This window comes from Drosophila yakuba, chromosome 3R, assembly GCF_016746365.2.
Source record: "Drosophila yakuba strain Tai18E2 chromosome 3R, Prin_Dyak_Tai18E2_2.1, whole genome shotgun sequence".
NCBI lineage: Eukaryota > Metazoa > Arthropoda > Insecta > Diptera > Drosophilidae > Drosophila > Drosophila yakuba.
The window spans coordinates 5,067,721-5,090,654 of record NC_052530.2 but is presented as its reverse complement, the minus strand read 5'-3'; the positions used below and the strand labels follow the sequence as shown (position 1 = coordinate 5,090,654).

The 22,934-nt window shown below is 39.8% G+C and overlaps 2 protein-coding genes and 1 non-coding gene across 3 annotated transcripts in view; 2 read left to right on the top strand and 1 right to left on the bottom strand.

The window, feature by feature from the left end:
• Positions 1-22,934, bottom strand: part of LOC6535584 — a 59,683-nt gene that overhangs the window by 8,308 nt on the left and 28,441 nt on the right. The gene's annotated exons all lie outside the window — the stretch shown is intronic.
• On the top strand, positions 1,247-13,481 carry LOC6535583. The gene is made up of 4 exons (XM_002096175.3): positions 1,247-2,056; positions 12,107-12,301; positions 12,882-12,992; positions 13,051-13,481. Exons 1-4 carry the CDS (start codon positions 1,999-2,001, stop codon positions 13,275-13,277), a joined length of 591 nt encoding a protein of 196 aa, XP_002096211.2. The 5' UTR covers positions 1,247-1,998; the 3' UTR covers positions 13,278-13,481.
• Trnap-ugg lies at positions 15,540-15,611 on the top strand. The gene has a single exon. It is a non-coding gene; the product is annotated as a tRNA-Pro (tRNA).

Below are 22,934 nucleotides of genomic sequence, written 5' to 3'. Positions count from 1 at the left end.
GAGATTACAAAATTGGTAACTATTGTAAAAAATATAATACAAATATTTTTTTTTCACTTAACATAAATAACACACACACCTGCGATTACCTTAAACAAACTCGCCAAAATTGGACCAGACCAAATAAAAATAATACGACTTCGACTAGGACACACAAACATAACCTAAATCCAAATCCTATAACAGTTTGCCCTTTTTGCCAAGGAGATCTTTCAATAAGCCACATAATGAACTCATGTCCATCCCTTATACAAACCAAGCAAGCCATATTTAGCAACACTAACCCCCTAGACCTTCTTAGCAAGCCCAACCCAGAAAACATACAAAAAATCATACGTTTCCTAAAAAAAACAGAATTATACGACCAAATTAAAAAAAAAAAAAAAAAACAAATGTACAACAACAAACACAGTAATCATTTAACCAACTAGCCATTAATTAGATTTAAAAAAATAAATTAATAAATAAAAATTGTAAACCAACATAGCCATAGGCCCTGCAGCCAGTGCTATATTACTTAAGTTAGTTTAGTTTTGTAAACTGCTCTATCTATTATAATAAATAAAATAAAATAATACAAATATGGTAGAAGAAATTCCTAAAACTTGTTTTTACTTATATGTTTGATAATTCCTAAAATGGGATTTTTTAAAGAAAAGATTTGTGCAAATAAAATTTTGTTACTGCATTTTCTGTGATAATTTTTGACGGTATAAAAATTTTTTGTTCTTTTTAATTCCTCCTTCAGAATTCACCTTTTGTATTTCAGCAGTTAAACTTCCACTTCAATTGTGGCAAACAACAAAAAAGGCAAAGGCTTTTCCGCTCTATCCAGTCGAATAAAAAATCCAAAATATGAAATGAAAAACTTAATTACACTATTTATTAGATGTTGTGGCCTAGGTGGCTGGCTTTTTGTTCTTTCGAGACTAGTTTTCCCGCTTGAAGGCTGCCCAAAATAGGGTTCGAGGTTTTTTGACTGCGAACTTTTTCGTGATTCATCGGCAATTGGGCATTGCGTAAGATCTGTAAGAGCAGAGTAGATCGAGCTAGTTAGTTAGTACAATTAAAAGTAAGCTAGCCGAATGCGCGCTCAAGTTGAACACATATATTTCTTGAAGGCACGACAAACTAGTTCAGGCCTGGCTCAAAAAGCCCACTCAAATCTGAGATGGAGTGTTTCTACAGAGTGGAGCGAGTCTTGTGGTTTCTGAGTAGACCGTCAAGTATTCGTGTTCGTATTCAACAACAATTGCAGTCAGTTGAGGTTGAAGCGTCTGGTTGAATGGTTGTTGTACTTGTCTGGCGATCAGAAAAGCCCAAGAATTACTACAGACCGTAATAATAAAAGTGAATCAAGAAGTCGTATTATTAGTATTATCCCATTTGTGTTGTGTTGCCATATTCGTGTGCTCCATTGTCCCAGGAAAAGTCACAAAAAAAAAGAGAAAAACATCTGAAGCGATTGCAACTGCAACAGCAAGCAACGTCAACTGTGCAACTTCAACTGTGAAGCTTTTACCCGCCCGCTATTTTGGCGGCCTATTGGGCAATCGCCTCCTCGCATGCGACTCAACTGCTTTATAGGCCATGCAAATTGGCGGCAATCTCCGGCTTTGATGTTGCTCCATTTACTAGCATTTTCCTATTACCAACTGGGAAAAGTAAACAACCGAAATACGTGTGCAACGGCTGCGGCAACGACAGGGGCAATTGCCAATAAAAACGAATTAATTGTAATTGCTTCTTAAGGCGAAAAGTAGTAAGTCGTTAAAACGCTCAACCGCACGCGGTTTTTGTAGCCTTGTCGATCGGTTTCAAGTGCATGAAAGTAAGTGCAAGTGCTTACCGAGCAAACAAACAAACAAACATTGCAAAAGGTCAACACATAAATCAAACTGAAGCAGTGGGAGTCGAAAAAAGAAAAAGGAATCGCTTGCCGCCGACAAAACAAAAGGAGTAAAAATAACATTTACCAGCTGCAGACACAGCAGCAACATGTTGCCGAGAATAACTTTTGTGTTCATCATCATTTGTGGATATTTATTATTTACTGGTAAGCTGTGAAGACAATCCCACGAGCCATAAATCAAAAATTCCCTAAATATTTATATGGCTCGCATGCTAAGTAGAGAGGTTACCTAGCAGACTTACTGGCTTTGCCGAGTCTTATAATACACATGGGCATATCGACATAAAAAAAATATAAAGATCTTACTTTTGTTCAGAAAGTTGCATTTTTAAATTCACCTTTACCACAAACCCATATTTGGAATGCTTTAGATTGACTTTGAAAAACATAATCACATTTGCCAACGTTTACCCGGCGACATCCGCTTTAATCAAATATGCAGTTTTTACGAAAGGTTAGCGAAATTGAAAACTCAATTTGTGATCAATCATATGAATCCTGCATGACCGAATGACGCATTTATCTGTGGTTTTGGATAAAGTACTTGATTGCTTCAAGATATACAAACAATCCATCTACATTATGATACGCCATAAACGCAGACAGGGGTAGAGTATTGTAAAAAGTTACATCCACAAAGAAAAACACATTTTATGGTCACAGCAAGTAGGCTGGCTTGGCACAAGTTGTTTTGACTTGGATTTAGTTAATCGAATTACATGCACAAAAATGCCAGTTAAGCGCAATAAATTCTAGCAGATTACACGACTTCGCCGTCACTTCGAGGTTCATATGTACATGTACTCCTTACAGGGATGCGTCCCTGATAAAAATCTGTTTATGTTTACAAAAAAAAAAAATAGATAAATATTATCAATGAAATATGGTTCAATGCTTTGCAAAATATTTAAGTAAAATACTCCTAGACTTTTTTAAATAATTTGTTAAGAATATAAAACCATTCCTAATATTTCTTGTTAATATTGTGTGAATAAGATAATTTTGTAAGCTGCGGTGGCTTTTTCGACCCTATTTTCTCTAAACTAATGAAAATGGGATGTATATAATGCCACACCGAGGCTCCACTGTACTTCAGCGCCTCAGTTCAGGCGGAGGCGGGATGCAGCCAGCTGCGCTGAGGCAACCAAACCGCCTGCCCTGATGTGTCAAGCGCGGGCTGACAAAACCGCAAGCCAAAAACTGCGTTCTCAACGCAGTTGCATTTTGTTTTATTTTTACTTTTTTGGTGTGTCTGTCGTTCGGCTGGATTTCCATCGGGTGGCCATAGATTTGGCCACTTGGCGCATGCGTAACTTCTTGCTGGCGCTGGGAAGAGCCACAAGTTGCACAATGCGCAGTCCGACACGACACCATGCGAAGTATTCGAGTGTTTTATTGGCCGGAGACACACCGCCAAAGTTCAGGTTATTTATGAGCGCGGTAAGTTGCGGCAGCTGCAAATGCACTTCAAGATGATGCCGCCTGGGAATACTTTCCAAATTCTGGCCAGACGCCTCACGGCAATCGCCATTCGCCCAGACAGGAAAGTTCTACTATAGATGGCATCTGACATTTACATGGTTTTGAAGGTTGCTCAAGTCCGCACCCCGAAAAAATATAAAACCACAGCCAGATGCTGCACGACATTTTGTGTGGCTAATGCAAAAAGACAACAAAATATACTCAGACAATAAAAAGGCGAAATTAAGCGACCGAAACGAAGGCTATGCGAGCAAATCCACCGCCTTTAGCCGTCTTATAACGTCTGCCTTCCGATACTTACCTTTTTGCCATTTCAATGAGGTGCAATTTGTGCTGGCCTCTAATTACCAGTCACTCTGGCATTGTGTTCGATTATTACTTGGATCTAATAAACCTTTCATGTTAAAAGTGCTAGCCCACACTCCTAAGCATACCTAACGTAGAGCAAATGTCAAACCATTGACAATGGCTAAGAATTGCGTACAATAATTAAATAAACAATATGTTAATTTTATTACAGTACCTACGTAACGGCACCTAACGAGTATATCCAAATAAATATTTTTTAGTTTCTACATTAATATGCAGCTTCGGGAAGCTGTGTACCTAGTGATTCCTTCTAAGCCCACTCCATGTTTCCAATCTAAATTTGAAAGTTGCCAGTAATGGCGAAGGCTTCTCCTACATGAAGAGAGGCAAAAATGCGCCTCGGGGCCCTCTAGTTGGAGCCCATCATCCCGACGACGAATGGCTTCCCACTCACATTAACCGCGCAAAGCGTCGCATTCGTCTGTCGGCCACACAAATCACACACAAATCGCGAGTTGCAGCCAACGTGGCGTATACGTAATGCATGCAACTAACTGGCAAATAACCTTTCAGCTGCTGTTCGGCACATCCGCTTTGCCCAGATTGTCAGATGTTTTAGCCATTCGAATGCAAATGATTTTCAATTATTGCGAGAGACTGGCAGATAGGTAGTTATACTGATGACAAAACTCAAAATTATTTCAAAATGTCTGTACATATGTTTTTTTAATGATGAATATGAGCGGAATAAGTAGCAGGAAGTCCAACAAGCATCTTAAGATAAGTTGGAAATGGAAATTAAGGATGTTACAAATACCATTTATGTGTGTATAACTATAATAGAACATAATTTAACAGCATAGAAGAGTAGTGCCCCAGTTCTTGGACCAACAATTAAATCTAGTTGTTGATAAGACACACTTTTTCAATTTGGTATCAAATTCACAGCGCGTTTTTATTATCTACCCCATCTTGATACGTGTGCATAACTGACCAATAATTTGCAGTGTGGGCTAAAAGCTGCCAAATAGTTGCGAATTGCCAGGTGGAGGAAATAACTCCGCACGCAATGATCCGCAAGCATTTCGCATTTTTGTGTATAAATTAATTGATTTATATGCATGGCTAGCAACAAAATACAAATGTTCTTGCGGAAAACAAGACAAAAATTTGACCCAATCCGGTGTCCACACAAAAGATTTACCTGCGCAAACATTTTTGCGCGTAAGTCAAACATTTGGCACACATGAGAAAACAATTTATGCGGCTGTCAGCCAACACATTTGGCCTGGCCAACAAACAACGGCGGACCGCCCAGCTGACAAATGCAAATCTGTTGGCCAAGTCAACGGTCAACAAAGCGATAAGTTTGGTCGAAAAAATACTGGAATGCCAAGCTCAAATCCGATTGATTTTTTCCCCATGCAGCTCTCAATTTGTCACATATGTATATCCCTTTTTATTATTGGGTACAAATTACTCAAAGAAACTCCTTCCAAAAAGTGGTTCGGGTACAAATTACTCAAAGAAACTCCTTCCAAAAAGTGGTTCGGTTTAGAGATCATCATTGTCTATACCTTAATCATTTGCTTTCTATCTAAACCTCTTCTTGTCGAAACAGTATACCGAACACTTCACACAAAATCGGACGGCATCATCCATTTAATTTCATCCAGGACCATCCATAAATTCAAACTACAACATCCTCTGCGAGATCCCAGAACAGAATCCATTAAATCGCTGCTCATGTTAATGCGCTGGCATAATTTTCAATTAAAATGAAATTTGTTTTGTGTACGACAAATTGCGGAAAAATTCAGTCATTTATATTTATGAGATATGCGCCATGAAAAACGGCCCAGACGGGCACGAAAAGCGACCTCCTGCCTGACCTTATTGCCCAGGATGTGGGAAATCGGAGCGGCTGGCAGGTTGGGAAAGCTGTGGAAATCAGTCGCGGATTTCCAATGCAATTAACGTGGAAAATTTCATAATTACATATATATAAAAGCTTATTAAACTTATTTTGTAGCAGACAACTATGAGATCAGCTCGTATTTGGAGTGGGTTGATTCAATGAAACGAACAATTATTAATGGATGGTCTCAGCATTACATGGATCAAAATGCAGATACATCTATTTTTGCTGTGTCAAAGTCGTAAATCCATAATTTAGTAACAAGAAATACTCCATTGATTGCTTGCAAGTTATACGATCCAATTGTAAACTGCAACTTAGTGATTCCAAATATGACTGCTTGTATAACCAGCAGAAAATAAAACTCTTCCTCGAGCGAAATTCCCATCAACACCCACATCCGAATGCAAATTTATAGTTGTAATAAGCCGCCAAACAGCAGCCCAACGAGCCGAAATCTTATGTAAGAAGTTTGCAAATTAAGCGCACCTAGGAGTTTTTGTATATTTGCGCTCAGATCTACCACCTCCCATGGAATATAAGCCTAAAGCGACTATCGGCATGGTTAGGGCACAGAAGTAAAATAGGTACCTTTTCTAACCAGTTGATATCAAATATTTTTATTAATGGGAAATACATATCAACATAGGTTCCCTAGTGTAGAGAACTACACTATCGGTCAACCAATTAAGGTTTACATTAAAAGTCCCCCAAGTACTAAGCTTTTTCTTCAGTGCTACAATAAGCACTTAGCCAGGCAGTAGACGTAGTAGTTAACTGGAATATTGGTGGGTGTCTTACGGCCCAGCGATAAAGTTCGGGAGGCAACAAGATCGATTCTAACTTTATTCCGTATTAAATTTTATTTGGCCATTCGAATTCAGCTAAAAGTTCTTTGGCCTAAAACGAATCTAGATGAGGTTTGGGTATTTGAAGTTTTTGGTCATAGCCAACAAATAGATTTTCGACTGCGTTCATAATTTAACCATGCAGCAGCAACAGGGAGTGGGTTTTACAGGGAAAATGGAGTGGGTATGGAATGGTATAGTATAGTATCGTATCGTAAATCGGTTGGGATCTGGGGAGGTAGAAGGGTGGACTTTATACTGGCTAGACAAAGCGCCTTTGAGCTATTTGCGGCCATTGAAAGCGCTGCTGCACGAAAACTGCCGGCAAACTGAACTTGTTTTGTAGTGGCATTGTTTTAGGTCTTGGCTTAGAGGTTTGGCTGACAGACCGACCGACCGAGCGACCGACCGACGCTTTATGCAATGCATTTAGTCAATAGATTAAGGAGGCCTGCAACTGCACACTTTTATGTATATCCAGATTTATATATCCCCCCACCACTCTCGTGTGTAGCGAATCGTGACTGCATGAGGTTGCCGTTTAAATATACTGGCGATTCCGCGGCTTGAAAAAGCAATTTTAGTTCGAGTTCGGATTTCTGTCCCCAATTTTTAAGGTGGAGCTCGCGACAATATTACGGTGACTTTCGGCTTGGGAGCTGCGATTGTGGAGACAGTAATCTAAACAAACGAAGGGATAATTGTGGATATGTATAAATAAACGGTATAATGGTATTTGGATATTTACTGAGACCAACTGATACAACCAGATTTGAGGTAATCATTTCGTGTCTATGCTTTATTTATTATTGAACCCTCCAAATTTAAAGCACATTAAAGTCAATATCTGGAGAAACTGGAGTATTTATGCATAATTTTTAAGGCCAACCATGCTTAATTTGACTGTGGCACCACCTGGCAGATTTATGGAAATGTCGCTGGCCAACGCGCACATACATGTACACACCTTTACCATATAGCCGGCGCATCGGATCGGCACATGCAACAGGAAATTAATTTACATAATTTTTGCGTTTGGCCATTCCGCATCCTTTGCGCTTGACTGGGCATTATCCTTTTAATAAGCGAGTGGGCAGCAGACGGGTGGACCAGGCGGCAGGCGCACATGGCAAGCCGTGTGGATAATCAGCCTATCAAGGATTCAATTATATAATGAGCTTAATTTATTTTGCGCCGCTTTACGCGCTTGCAACACGGCAAGGACAGCAGAGCATCCTTGTTCCACTGGGCCGATGATGTTCATCATGCCAACTTCATTATCCTCGTTAATGTTGTTGTTTTTCCAGTTTTTTTTACCGCCCCTGTCCCTGGCTGTTTCCTGTGACATGGAAGGATATGCCATGGCATCGTCTTTTCCTCTTCCTCCTCCTTTTTTCTGGTCAATGATTTATTTTCACTCAATTGTTGCTGGGCCACTTCCTGGATTGACTTTTTTAACCCTTTAACGGATTACGATCAAGAAGAATGGTCATTGTTAATGAGTCTTATGAGTATTTATGGCTGACACTAAGGTGTATTAAGTGAATAACTTATTGAAGATGTTCGGTCTTTTTTAATAATATTTCCTGAAGTGAAGTTAATACTATTCATGTAAATAGCCAAATATTAGGTAGATATTTTCAGAGAGTTACTATAATGAGATGGGAACATTTAAGCAATACAAAACTATTTTACAGAATACCTTATAGTGTTTGTAAAAAGGATAAAGCGCATACATTTTTCTTTTTGTCTAGATTAGATGGCGCTGCCATTTCCGGCACTTAAGCAATTTAGTTCCTTAACTCCAGTCTAACCTTCCACTCCTGACAATGGGCAAAAACATAAATAATAATACCGTTTAGAGGCGGATAGTCGATAAAACCGAAAGCCGCAAAACAGTTTAATTTATGTGCAGTCGAAACGAGCTTCAGCAGTACAAGACCAAATAAAGTCGTATTACCTGGCTGGCTCTAATCATCCACAGAAAAGACAAAACCTACGAAGCCAACAGGCCCACAATAGATGTGCCTACGCCGATAAAAGTTTTGTGGCAATTTGATTTATGCGACGGATTTTTATCAGCCTGTGGATTGGATTGGATTGGAGGATCGGGCGTTTGAGCGGTGGAAAAGGTGGAAAGGATTCCAACTCAACGTCAGGCCCAACCGAACAACAATTACAATTGTGAAATTCGTTTCTGTATGCTATTTAATTTCCCCTGCACCGCAGCAGCTGCTGACTTAATTTCGCGCACACACATCGAAAGGCAATTACTTTAATTATGCGACTGCATACAAAAACCAAAACCCAATCACAGGCCAAAAACAAAGCGATGACAAGCCACCAGCCCAACCAAACCAAGCCGAACCGAACCGAACAAAATCCAAACCAGCCAAAGCGCACCAAATCATCAGATTGGATGGAGCACATGAAGGATGCGGGATTTGGGCAGCGGCCGGGTGAGCAGCCTGCTCCACCGGAGGAGAGTGGCACCACTCCGAGAGTCCGTTCGGCTCATTTTGGGTTATCTAACCAGCAGACAACCAACTAGCCACAACGCCTGACGTGGCAAAGGGGTGTGCCCCATGACGACGCACTCCCATCCGCCGTTGGTCCCCAAAAAACACAGAAAAATTAAATCTTTTTATGGCTATTTTTTACTCTGACGCAGGGCAATACAATTTTCCGTGAAATTGGTTTTCGAAAAACGATTTTTGTTGATCTCTCCTCTCAGTTTCCTTCGAAACCGTTGGTCCTAAAAATTATACTAGCCATTACTCTTTGCAGTTTCAAATGGCTTTTACGGATTTCGGTTTATTATTATTAAAACCACTCTATGAAAATATTATCCATTTTCACAGTTATATAACCAAAATAAATATATATGTATTTGAATGAATATGTAACTAGCAATAAACGTAAAGTACCCATTCGATATTTCATAAAATTATGAAGATTAGGTAAGGGTATGCCATATTCGATCGCAATGCAAATTCTTGTTGTTTGTCTCACGCACAAAATTTTTTGACATAAGGCCGCCAACAAATGCGTGGCTAATGGACTTGGCTACATATATAGATATCGAGATTTATACTCGAACGCGGACACATGAATGTGTGAATAACCGGGCAGTTTTTACAATTTGTCGCTGAATTCGCAGCTGGCCTCCCCTCGGTAAGACTCACCTCAACGCTCGTCTAATTACGATGTGATTGTTTTTCCTTTTCACAGTAATTATTTCAGTTGTAATAAATTTGCTTGCTATTTTTGCGAAATATCATTTTGCAATTTGTTGGCGGTACCTCGTTGTTGCCTAGCTAGCTAGCTTAATTTTTAGCTTTCTGCATTCGATTGGTTTTTGTGTGGGAGCTGGCTGGATTTCGCCTAATAGTTTTGTGCTCTTTGGGGAGTGTCCTCTGCGTGTTGCAGATAATTTGTTTGGTTTAAATAATTAGCAAAACCCGTGGCCAACTAATGCCTGCCTTTTAGCAAATCTGGGTATGTAAATGGTCAACGGTTTGTGGTGTATATTTATTTCAGGAGCCAATTTGAAACTCGAGGAAGTTTTAATCTAGCTTTTTTGTTGCGACAACAAAATTACAATGAAAATTGGTGTATGATGCAACTGTTTATAAAAGAGGCCGAAACAGAGTCCCAAATGGAAATTCACGTTTACAAGCTCTTCGGAAGAGTCAGGCACAAAAGTAGTTAGATCGTTTGATTGATTACTCATCGATTGATACAGCTGCACTTGGTTTGCCTTCGCTTGTCGAAAGTTTAACGAATAAACCCACACTCGATCCGTTTACTAGATGAAAGGCACATGTTCGATGCAGTTCCAGATCGTTGGCCAGGCAAAGTTTATCGCCTGGGCTGAATCAAACATTCGACTTACTTCCATAACCAAAAAAAATAAATAAAAACAGACAACTGCGGAACAAGGTTAAGGTCAATTACATAAGGCGAAATCAGTATTAATAAAAAACAGCGACAACTGCCATGTGAATAAATTTCGCACGAAATGTAGAATATAAAATAAAGAACTAGTTTTCCGACTGCTTCCAGTTGCAGTAACAACATCAGAGGGCAACAAAAAGTTGAACAAGTTGTAGAAGTTTACTCAAACTTACGCTTGCTATTTTATCTCTACTTCCTAAGCATAAACATTTTTAAAATATACTCAAGTAATATGTAAGGTAAGAAAATTAAGATTGTTTGTGTGAAGAATACACCGCGTAAACGGATTTAGTTATAAACGTTACCTTTGGACTATAAGATGTATACTAGATACGTTGCAAAGTATATAAGAGGTAAAACGAACACTTTCTTCATCCGAATCGGTAGCCCAGGAGATTTGCCATGTCCGTCCGGTCTGTACCACTTAGAAATCTTTAACTAATAATGCAGACGCCTATGCATAGAAATTATCACCCCCGCTAAAATACCTATAAATCTGAAGTCTGTCTGGCGCCCACGCGCCTATTGCGATGTGTTTAAATAATAATTGGGTCAGCTTATTAATATTCACCAAAGTGCCGAAAGCTATTCAAATCGGACTATTAACTAAAAGTACATTGGAAAGAGCAATATCCGATTTCTGTTTGCTACAGCACTTCTTATATTCCAAATTGCCTACCGAGATTTTCAAGACCAAAGCTAATTTAGTATGGGGCCGTGTGAAGGAAGCAGATCAGAATTGCAACCTCACATGCATCAAGACTTACGAGCTCAAAGCCAATTATGCTTAATTCAGAAAAGTAACAGAATAAAACAATACATTTTTATTGAGCAATTACCGCAAGTTCTTGATTTGGGGGCAGATCTTTTCCCACTGCAAAAGAAGCGGCAAGGTCAGCCACAAAAACGGCAACAACCGCACGAATCTTGTCATCTGAAGCAGCCATAACATTAATCTACACAATCAACTGCAAAATATACAGCTTCATACACAAGGAAAATTATTTTAGAAAAATGTAAATAGGTAAATAGCCCATAGAAAGTTGTTTTCCCAATATGAAATAATAGTTTTGTTGTTTTAGATTCTAAAGTGCTCATATTGAATACACATTGGTTTTTTTTTTTAAATATATAATATCTGCAAGTGAAGTAAGCTGTCTACCTTTCTTGTGAAAAAAGTGTTAGTCGCATATTTATGAGAATATTATGAATACTTCTGTAAAAGCTATGAGATTGAGCTCAATCGCACTTTTGGAAACTGTCCTTTGCTCATGCACCTTCCTTAGCTGAGTAAAGGGTACATAATAGACCATACACTGGACTGCTTGTTATTAATATTATAGCAAATTATAGTCCAATTTAGTATTTTCTTTTCGTGTAAGAGAACAATTGTTGCGCAATTGCTCGCAGCACCAAAAACGAATATTAAAGCTTAAAAGCGGGTCAGATACATCTGAGGTTAAAGTTAAAGTTAACTCGACGGCTACTGACTCATTAACTGGATTAGGGAGTGGTTTATGTACCATCAAGCAAATCAAGTTTTTATCTTGACATTGAGGCCAAAGATTGGCATCGCCGCTAATTGTAGTACATAGACTTTAATGTTTTTTCCCCTCGACTAAACCTTGAACTTTGCCAATTTGTTTATTTCGACTAATAAATTGGGTGATTTTCTTGCAGACTGCCATGAAACGGTTCGTTCCAAACGAGCCAAGCGCCCACGAGCTCCGGAACCAGTTAATTTTGAGCCGGAACCGCAGCAGGATCTGGAGAATGATGAGAACGGCAGCCAGGAGAAGGATCTCCCAGAGATACCGGACAACTTCCTTAGCCCCTCGGTTCGCGAGTACCTAGAGCTGGGAAAATCCATTCCCGGTAACGAAATTATCTCGTAGGAACCTAATACTTTACTATTAAAATGGTTCATCCCAATATGCATGCCCCGAAAGTCAATCAATTAAACATGACACAGCATCGAAAACAATGGCAAGGGTCCTTTGGCGCAGAGAAATATTCTTCTTGATCTATTTTTCGAGTAGTCGGTCTGAAGATGGGGCAGCGAAATGCATTTCGGGGCCATCATCGACAGGTCAGAAAAAAGTGCACGATTTTAAATTATTTTCGGACGAGCGGAATGGATATTTGGCACAGAAGTGCATCTACTCGTAAATTCATTTATTAGCGCCAGAGAGGCGACTGAATCCGGTCGAGGATTTGTTTATGTCGGTTTTATTTTTGTTTTTGGTTGATGGGGGCTTCAGTTTTTTGGTGACCCCGGGGCAGCGCCTGCAGTTGACACTTCTGGGAGGTAGGAGAGGTTTTTTTCTGCAGCTTTCTTTCAAGTAAGGTTGGATGAAGTGAAATTGATTGGACACCGCCGACTGCGTGACATGCAGTTTGTTTTGGTTTCGGTGGCTCGGCGGCTCACTAATTGCAATAACAAAATCATTTGCAGGTCGTCCTGGCGTAGACTATCCCATTCTGTCGGCGGTGCCGTACACCAATTTTTATTGCGACGAGCAGGAGTATCCTGGGTTCTTTGCTGACATGGAGACAAGGTGCCAGGGTGAGCTATCCGTAAACTACGTTTGCGTTTGGAGAAACTCTATAATATGCCCCTACAGGTTGGCACTACTGCGACATCGATGGACGACAGGCCACGTTCCTCTGCCCAAATGGCACCCAGTTCTCACAGGCGGTCTTTGTCTGCGACTGGTGGTTCAATGTCCGCTGCGATCTCTCACCCCGGCTGTACGCCATTAATGCCCGGCTCTATCAGCGCCCCAAGGTGAATCCCACTCGGCCACATCGCATCATCACCAAGCAACTCGTCCAGGACATCTTTACCTGAGCCCCGAGTGGTCCTCCCATTAATAAATGTAGCTTAAGTTTGCAGATGCCTATTAGTTAACACATTACTATAGCGCTATAGTCTTAAGTCGTATGATTTGTACAGACTTCTTTCTTGCTTTAAAGACTTTGATATATTTCCAATAGTTTTAGAGACTTGTAAGAAACCTTTAATACAATGCATTTGTGTGTTCTATTTTAAAAATATTTATTTTTTAAATACCTTTTACCAGCTCTACATTCTCTCTAACATTCATGTTAGAGGTATCACTTTAAGCTATAATAAAAAATAAAAGGTATGATACAAATTATTTGGCGTTGAAGAAGTTTGTTGAATACTTTCGATTAATTTTTCCATACAATCCATAAGTAAAATGCATTTCTTTCAGTCTATAAATGGATAAATTCTCATTTAAGTTTTGTGTATATTTTATAGTTTCATTATCAGATTTAAAATAAAATTATTTTTAAGAAACCAAACCACTTTTTGTATTTGTTTGCATATCAACATGCAGATTAGACAGCAAAAAACTGGCGTTCAATTAGATAATGCTCATTTAAATGGGAAATATGAGTAATGAGTATGAGTATGAATAAGAGGGATGAATTTTAAACAAAATGAGTGAACACCAAAGATTAACTCGAATGCATTCAAACGCCGGTCTGGACAAATAAAAATAGTTACAAAAATGTATTTCATTAAATAAACAAGAGAGAACGCTATAGTCGAGTTCCCCGACTATCTGATACCCGTTACTCAGCTAGTGGAAGGGAAAAGGAGAGTCTTAAACACAGTTTTTGGCGGTTTGTAGGCGTTATAGTGGGCGTGGCAGAACGTTTCTTGGCAAATCGATAGAAATTCACAAGACCAATATAAAAATGAAAAAATATCAAAACATTTTTCAAAAGTGTGGGCGTATCAGCTTTGGGCGGTTTGAGGGCGTTAGAGTGGGCGTGGCAAAAAGTGTTTTGGCAAATCAATAGAAATTTACAAGACTAATACAAAAATGAAAAAATATCTAAACATTTTTCAAAAGTGTGGGCGTGGCAGCTTCGGTCGGTTTGTGGGCGTTAAAGTGGGCGTGGCAAAACGTTTTTTGGCAAATCGATAGAAATTTATAAGACCAATACAAAAATGAAAAAATATCAAAACATTTTTCAAAAGTGTGGGCGTATCAGCTTTGGGCGTTTTGAGGGCGTTAGAGTGGGCGTGGCAAAAAGTTTTTTGGTAAATCAATAGAAAATTACAAGGCAAATACAAAAGTGAAAAAATTTCAAAACATTTTTCAAAAGTGTGGGCGTGGCAGTTTTGGGCGGTTTGTGGGCGTTAGAGTGGGCGTGGCAACATGAATCGACAAACTTGCGCTGCTTCTATGTCGCTGGAGTTTGTATGCTTAAACTAATTTAGTAGTTCCTGAGATCTCGACGTTCATACGGACGGACAGACGGACGGACAGACGGACGGACAGACGGACATGGCCAGATCGACTCGGCTATTGATCCTGATCAAGAATATATATACTTTATATGGTCGGAAACGCTTCCTTCTGCCTGTTACATACTTTTCAACGAATCTAGTATACCCTTTTACTCTACGAGTAACGGGTATAATAAAGCTGGTTAGATTACAGATGTAATACCTAATAAAACACGCATCCGTCCGCCCACCGTAGCTAGTAGCTATATATGTACATACATACATATATGACAATTGATTCTCCTTTTTCAAGATCTTGTAGGCAAACATATTTATTTGGGCGCCCCTTTTCGATTGGTGTATCACTCTTCCTACTCATATAGTGATCGCATCAATACTACGTGAATTACCCTTACTGAAATCATTGATACAGATGGGCAGGTATAGCATATAACAGGTATTACATATGTATACTTGCAACGCAGAATAAAATTTTAAACAAGCTACGTACACAAGCTATGTACACTAGTATAAGCAAGCTGGCTTTTATCAGCTTTGGAGCATGTGCCATATTCATCGATAAAGTCTGCAATTGTCTGCAGCCCATTTACAGGCGTAGAGGGAAAATCAAAACCAAGGTGTAAAGAGTAGCATACTTTTTCCCGTTCAAGGCGCTAATGCAACCAGCCAAAAACACGCCACACAAAAGCTGAGGCCGAAACAAGTTGGCGAAAAGACGTCATCCGCAGCAGCATCAACGTCATCAAAAGCAACGAACCAACTCGAAAGCACGAAGAGGCGAAGAGCAGCGGCCAAAACCGTGCAGTGCCCAGATGCTCGGCATGCGGCTCAATGGTCTAGGGGTATGATTCTCGCTTTGGGTGCGAGAGGTCCCGGGTTCAAATCCCGGTTGAGCCCGGCTCCAATATTTTTAACTAGCCCAGCAACCAGCTTGTGGCCAAATTTTTATGGCCACGGTCTAAAGTTAATTAAACAAACAAAGCGAAAGCCACCGCGAAATAAGCGATGCGAAAATGCAGATATTGCAAGGCATTTTCTGTCGGCCGGGCCAACAAATAAACAACGTTGCACAGATGGCAACGCGTTGATTGGATGGCAAATAAAATGAAGTAGCAATTGCGCCTTACTGGCGATTAGAGATGGTAAGTATCGTATAATGTGTACCTGTACCCAGACCTTATTTTTTATTAAAGGTACATACTTCTTCTTTTACATATAGGCACATTTCAAATCTTGGTAACATAAACACAAATGCTTTAACTACATTCTATACAATTAATTGCTAAGCAGTTTTATTAAAAAGTACATGTACTTAAAATTCGTGGAGGAGCGTTTTTGTCAATCATTATGTTATAACTCAATTTGAATTTGAATAGTGATATCCAATTAAATTTGGTAAAACTAAAAATAATATTAATGGTAGTAATAGAGATGTTTGAAAAAGATGGAGATGTTTGTTGTAACCATTCTACAAATGGGCAATACCAATTAAATTGTTTAAAAAAAGAACATATAATATAATTATGAAATAAATGCGGGTTATTAAATGTTGACCAATTATTATTTGTAAGTGTAATCCTAAATTTAACATTTGTATAATTACTTTGTATTATCTTTGAGTAAAAACATTCGTTGCCTCAGATGCAGCACCACATACATATAATGAAAGGCAGGCTAGCGGATGACTTTTCGGCTAATACTCGTATTACCCCCAACTTTGAGCCAAGCACATGCAACTACTTGTTTGGGGCATTAGCGATTGACTTGGCCGATAAGTCTTTGTATGTTTTATCGCCGACAATTGGAAAATTGAACAATGAGTGTCGCTCTGAGCCCGAATGAAAACTGGAACTCCACGCGACTGAAAGTGTGAAAGACATAAATTTGTGCCCATGATGTAACCCCTAAGCAAACTATTTCTCTCGGATCATTTCCAGTTTATTTTTGTGGTGGAAAGTGTGCACAAAGCCATCTGCCTGCTTTAAATATGATTTGGCTTAAAGAATAAAGCCATTATATTTTGTAATAGCCGTCGCAGCGAATTATTACCAAATCCAGAGACAGCTAAATGCACCGCCGAAAAAATATAAAGAAAAACTACTTTCACTAGCCGGTCGGTCGGTCGGATCGGAATTAAAATCACCCAGCAAGTATGCAAGTTTTTTGATCCGCGTCCGCCATCTGACAAAAGTGCGGAGACTGGCGATGGCCTTCGCACCGGGACGAGATGATCGGATCGGATCTGCAGCTGCCTGAAACAAGACGAGATGGCAACAAGTGCGGGCCAGTTTGAGCCACAAAACCAGCACATAGCGTCAACTTGGCTAACCGAATTCGGTGGTAAAGTATTGGCTCGATGCAGGTTGCACACCAGTCAAAGCCCCAAAATGATTCTGGAGGTGGTTTTCGCAGTTTATTGTATGTTCGGTTGGTTTAATGATAAAAAATACGTTTATTAATTATCTTCTTAAAGAAATAGTCAAAAGGAACTCGCTACAGCTTAAATTCCTTTAACCTTATTTGGTTATTTTTTCTTTATTAAGACAAAGTGACTGAGTAGACTTTTAGCTAATCGTTTTTAAGGTGTGTCTTCAAGAATTAAATAAAAATGTTTTCTCTAATTTATAAAATTCCTTAAAAATGTATATTATTTAATTGGCGTTTAACAGTTTGGCATACCTTCGCCATTTCAAAAAAATCGAAAGGAAAAATATGACAAACGGCTGTGAAATAAATCGGACTTCTTGCCACAGCATTGGCGACCGGAATCGGTGGCGTATGTGTAATATATTTCGTGTACTTCTTAGCAAACCAGCGCACGAACAGAGATCAATTCCATATACAGTTGAACAAATCACGAGCAGCAAACTGCTGTTAAAAGAAGTCTTAACCAGATCGACTAATGATTCGGTTAGAGACTGATTGCAAAACAGGTGTGGTGCGGCTCCGTAGCTGTTAATGACTTTCGGAGGCAACCTCAAGAGTGCAATGGAATCGCATTTAATGGGTACCATAATACAGAGCTCAGCGGGCTCCGGGCTGCTGATCAATTGCCAGTTGTCGGCCAAGTGAATGTCATTGGCTATTGAAAGTGAATGTTCGTTGCCCCCTGGTGAAAGGATCACTCTTTTGGAATGGGGATATCCGCTAAAGAGGCACGGGCGATGGGTGGGTCGAAAATTCTCAGCATCGTTCGTCTGCCAACAATGTGGCAACGATTGCACTGTACCAAATGTTCCGTATAATGTGATGAAATATTCGAAATGTTCGCTTATATTTGAAATCTAACAAAAGACATACACTTATTATTGTACACTAAAATACAAAAGTAAGGCGTTCACGCTCAATATATGAAGGAGAATAAGCATTAAATATGTAGATCCCATAAATTTTTGATCTTGAAATCATGAAAATCACCGACATGGTAATTTCCCACTAGTTTTCCGTACGTTAGTTACAATTGTGCAAGAGGGCCAGAAAGCAGACAGCGCCTAATTTGCCTATCAATGCTCTTTTTCAATTTACGTGATGGATTGCGGCATCTTGGGCTATGAAATATGAGAACCCACCGCTCCAAGTCACGCAATTCAAGTGTAAAATTACATTTTCTTCATTCATAAAATGCAACATGTTGCTGCTGCGGCAGGGAAAAGCGTGAGCATTTCCCCTTCGTAATGAGGCAACCACAATGCAGTTGCGGGGGCATCGGAATGTTGTGGATGGTTTTGTGGGCAAGGAAGGATTGCGGAGTAGAGTAACCACGGCTCTGGCCATAGATGTAATACCAGAAGGCGTGAAAAGTCGGTTATTTGGTCAGTTGTGGGCAACAACCAGGCACAACAATCAACTGACCAACACCCACAGACGTGTGCATAACCATATTGTTAAGTAAACTAGTTATCTTTGAACAAACACTTTCGTGAAGTGTTTTGAAGCCAAATCTATTAATAACAAGAGAGAACGCTATAGTCGAGTTCCCCGACTATCTGATACCCGTTACTCAGCTAGTGGTAGTGCGAAGAAGAGTCTTCAACACTGACAGTTTTTGGCGGTTTGTGGGCGTTAGAGTGGGCGTGGCAAAATGTTTTTTTTTTCAAATCGATGGAAATTTACAAGACTAAACAAAAATGAAAAAATATCAAAACATTTTTCAAAAGTGTGGGCGTGGCAGCTTTGGGCGTTTTGTGGGCGTTAGAGTGGGCGTGGCAAAAAGTTCCTGAGATCTCGACGTTCATACGGACGGACAGACGGGCATGACCAGATCGACTGGGCTTCTGATCCTGATCAAGAATATATACACTTTATATGGTCGGAAACGCTTCCTTCTGCCTACGAGTAAAGGGTATAAAATGTGAAATACACAACCAATGCGTAGTACAGATAAATCTTTTAAGACTCTATAAGATTAAGATTACACGTTCTTCCCAAACTCGATATCGTTAAGTCCCATTATGTCCCAGCCTAATGGTAAACCCTTTCTTGAAACCTGAAGATTACGAAGGCGTCCAAGAACACCTGCAGTTCATTTATTTATTGTATTTGCTCTGGAATATATGACCACCTGAATGATGCTTTCTTGGCCCACAACCAGTAAGGACAAATACAAATAGCTTTAAGATGTTAGCCAGCAGCAGCAAATCATGCAGCCCAGAAACTAAGGTGATGCATTTTCAGATGGTAAATCACAAACGCTCTTAGCTGCAGTCCGGGAATTTGGGTGGCTAACAAACCATTACACGCATTGTCAAATTAAGTGTAAATAACTCGGTTGGATCAACAAATAAATCATGGCACTCAACAGAAAAACTCTGCTCGCAGTCACTCAGCCGAAGAGCAGAAAACAACAGGCAGTTAAATCGAACACAAAACAGGGTAAAAGGTAAGTGCATTTGCATTTGCATAATGACAATGCAATTTCAAATAAACGCAGGACACATGTCAACGAATAAATTAATTTACTCTAAAATTATTTATGCAGCAAACAATGTGAGAGTAGCCCTCCAGAGCACTATAAGAAGTGTATCATTTATGCATTGAGCTCAAGAATGTTTTTTAACTTTGTGAGACATTTAAAGTTTTTGCTGTTCAAATGAACATAAACTAGCATTCCAAATAAGTACACATATGAGAAATAAATACTTATGTATCCCCAGTTTTTTTGTTCAGTGCATAGACCGATTTGAAACGACACGCACACGACATCAAGCGCACAATGGAGGCCAGACTGGGACACGTTGGTCGGTTGGTTGGCTGCTCCGAAACCAGGATTGCGCTAGGGTAGGGGGAGTGGGAAATGGGCTCCGGGTGAGCCTAATGAAGGAAGTATTCGGTGTCTGCCGATGCCGGAGTACACAGCTATGGACATGTTCACCCGGCACTTCCAGTTGCACCTGCACACCTGTGCCAATGGACGCCTCTATGGATTCAATCTGGTTTCGTCTCGTCTCGTCTGGGCATCGGCATCAGCATCGTCATCTGCATTAATTGTATGGCTATGAAGGCGCTATGGCTCTGATGACTATGTCTATATTTGCCTAAACTGGCGTAGACCGAAACTTAAATAGCCAACACAGTTTGCCTCGATTTCTTCGAGGGTAATGGCGTGTGGCATGGATTGGACCCTTCATCTATCCACTTTTCGACGACCGGGCCACTTTTCAATTATAACAACTCCCAAACCCTCCAAACGAATGGCAAACACAGTGCGCGAACAAAACTCAAAGGCGTGCAATTTGAAATGCCAATTGATTTTGCCCCGGAATAAAAAATATGTACATTTCTGACGGCAATCCCGGCGACTTGTTAGTTTGCTGGCACCAACAGGCGGCAAAATTGCTGCAATCGAAACAGAAAATAAACTGGAAGTGGCCACTGGAGATGGGTCAACGGTCAGAGAGGACGAATATTAAATACCCTCGAGGTAGAACTGGCCATTACAATATTTTCTTTAAGCGAATTGTATTTGTTTTATCGATTGTTTCTAAGAACGTTCAACTGCACATACGGTATTGATTTAAAAAATGCATTTGTCTTTGGTTTATATGCAATTTAAGAACCTAAATTGAAGAAAACTATGCGAAAATAAATGGGATGCTAAAAATGTTATTTAATAAATGTACCTTACCAATATATTCATATTTCTAATCTCTGTTTAAGTGCTTTTCAACACTATAAAGATGCCACTAGGACATGTCATCCTTTAAACGGGAGCACATCAAGTAGACCAAAACAAAACCCTGACCCAAAAGAACCATAATCATCCAGTCAGCGCAAACGAAAGTCAGACGAGGAGCGATCCCAACTACTTTTCCACTCACTCCCAAAGATGGTTCCATTCAATTGCTCTTTGTACGATTCATGGCGCGTGATTTTTGCAACTTGTGGCCGCGGCTTTTTGCCGGGCACTATTTTTAACCAACATCGCAGTATCCAGCATTAAGCATCCTAGCACCGAGCCACGCCAACTGGTCCTCCTCCAACTCCGCATCCGGCTCCTTCCTGACCAGCCGCAAACATTTTAGCCAGAAGCCGCAGCTACAATGTTGACAACGTCAACCCGTGTCCGTGTCCACGTCTCCGCCGCCTTCGTGTTTCCATGTCGCCAATGTTTGTCCACAATTCAAAATCATTTAAGCGCGCTTTCTGCTGTGCTAACTGAAAAAAAGTAGCCCCTTTTGTGTGTTTCCTTCTGTTGGTCGTAGTTTTTCCTTCTATTTTCCCACCGCTTTTCTTTTTATGGATTATTTTCACGCCTTTGGCACTTTTGCCTTTTTGCGGTCTGGGAAAAAAAGAGCTGTGCTGCATTGACTAGTATATTTCTTTCGCCCGGGCTTTATAATTGGAAATCCCACAAAGGTGTTTTCGTTGCTTTGTGACTAAATTGAATTTAGTAATCGCTTTTTTATCGACCATTTCAAACTAAAAGCCCCCACACACTGACATCCATGTGCCTATGTCCATAACATAATTTTTTTTTTTGCCACGAAGTGCCTTTGGGCACTTTCTAAACCATTTTTTGGCACGTGCAGTGTCCACTTTCTGGACACACCCACAAAATTGGCGGAGTTTGCCTTCATGACTGCCCAGGGGGACTGCATTCAGCCAATTGCGCAGACAATAACCACGAATGAACATATTTAGGGAAGTACTTTAAAGTAGTTTATACTTATATTTATAGTTTATAAATAATAATTCGTTAATCAAACCTGATGGGCAAAAAATAAATTATACTTCCTAAATCATTACGATAATTGAGGACTCTAGGATCCCCTTTTGATGAAAACAACATACGATTAAAAACATACGATTTAAGTTACAAGACCTTTAACAAACAATAAATCACAAGACTTACACATCCGCCCACATCATCATCCATATAATTCGACCTTAAACACTTATCATTCGCTTTAATGATTGCACTTTCATTTGATTGGCTCGTGGGGCTCATTAAATATTTATGGGTGAGCAGACGAATTATAATTTCTCCATTTTCTTTTTTTGCAATTTATTCAACAATTAAACTTGAAACAAGAGAGAACGCTATAGTCGAGTTTCCCGAATATCTGATACCCGTTACTCAGCTAGTGGAAGGGAGAAGGAGAGTCTTAAACACAGTTTTTGGCGGTTTGTAGGCGTTATAGTGGTCGTGGCAGAACGTTTCTTGGCAAATCGATAGAAATTCACAAGACCAATATAAAAATGAAAAAATATCAAAACATTTTTCAAAAGTGTGGGCGTATCAGCTTTGGGCGGTTTGAGGGCGTTAGAGTGGGGGTGGCAAAAAGTTTTTTGGTAAATCGGTAAAAAATTACAAGACTAATACAAAAGTGAACAAATTTCAAAACATTTTTCAAAAGTGTAGGCGTGGCAGTTTTGGGCGGTTTGTGGGCGTTAGAGTGGGCGTGTCAACATGAATCGACAAACTTGCGCTGCTTCTATGTCCCTGGAGTTTTATGCTTAATCTCAACTTTCTAGCTTTAGTAGTTCCTGAGATCTCGACGTTCATACGGACGGACAGACGGACATGGCCAGATTGACTTGGCTACTGATCCTGATCAAGAACATACATACTTTATATGGTCGGAAACGCTTCCTTCTGCCTGTTACATACTTTTCAACGAATCTAGTATTCCCTTTTACTCTACGAGTAACGGGTATAATAACTTCTGGATAAAATGGAAAGGGGACTAATCCTTGAATAAATGGATGCGGATGAATTAA

Coding starts and splice junctions, on each gene's coding strand:
- LOC6535583 (XM_002096175.3), top strand. CDS start 1,999: ATGTTGCCGAGAATAACTTTTGTGTTCATCATCATTTGTGGATATTTA. Junction 2,057..12,106: donor TGGATATTTATTATTTACTG/GTAAGCTGTGAA, acceptor ATTTTCTTGCAG/ACTGCCATGAAACGGTTCGT. Junction 12,993..13,050: donor CATGGAGACAAGGTGCCAGG/GTGAGCTATCCG, acceptor ATGCCCCTACAG/GTTGGCACTACTGCGACATC.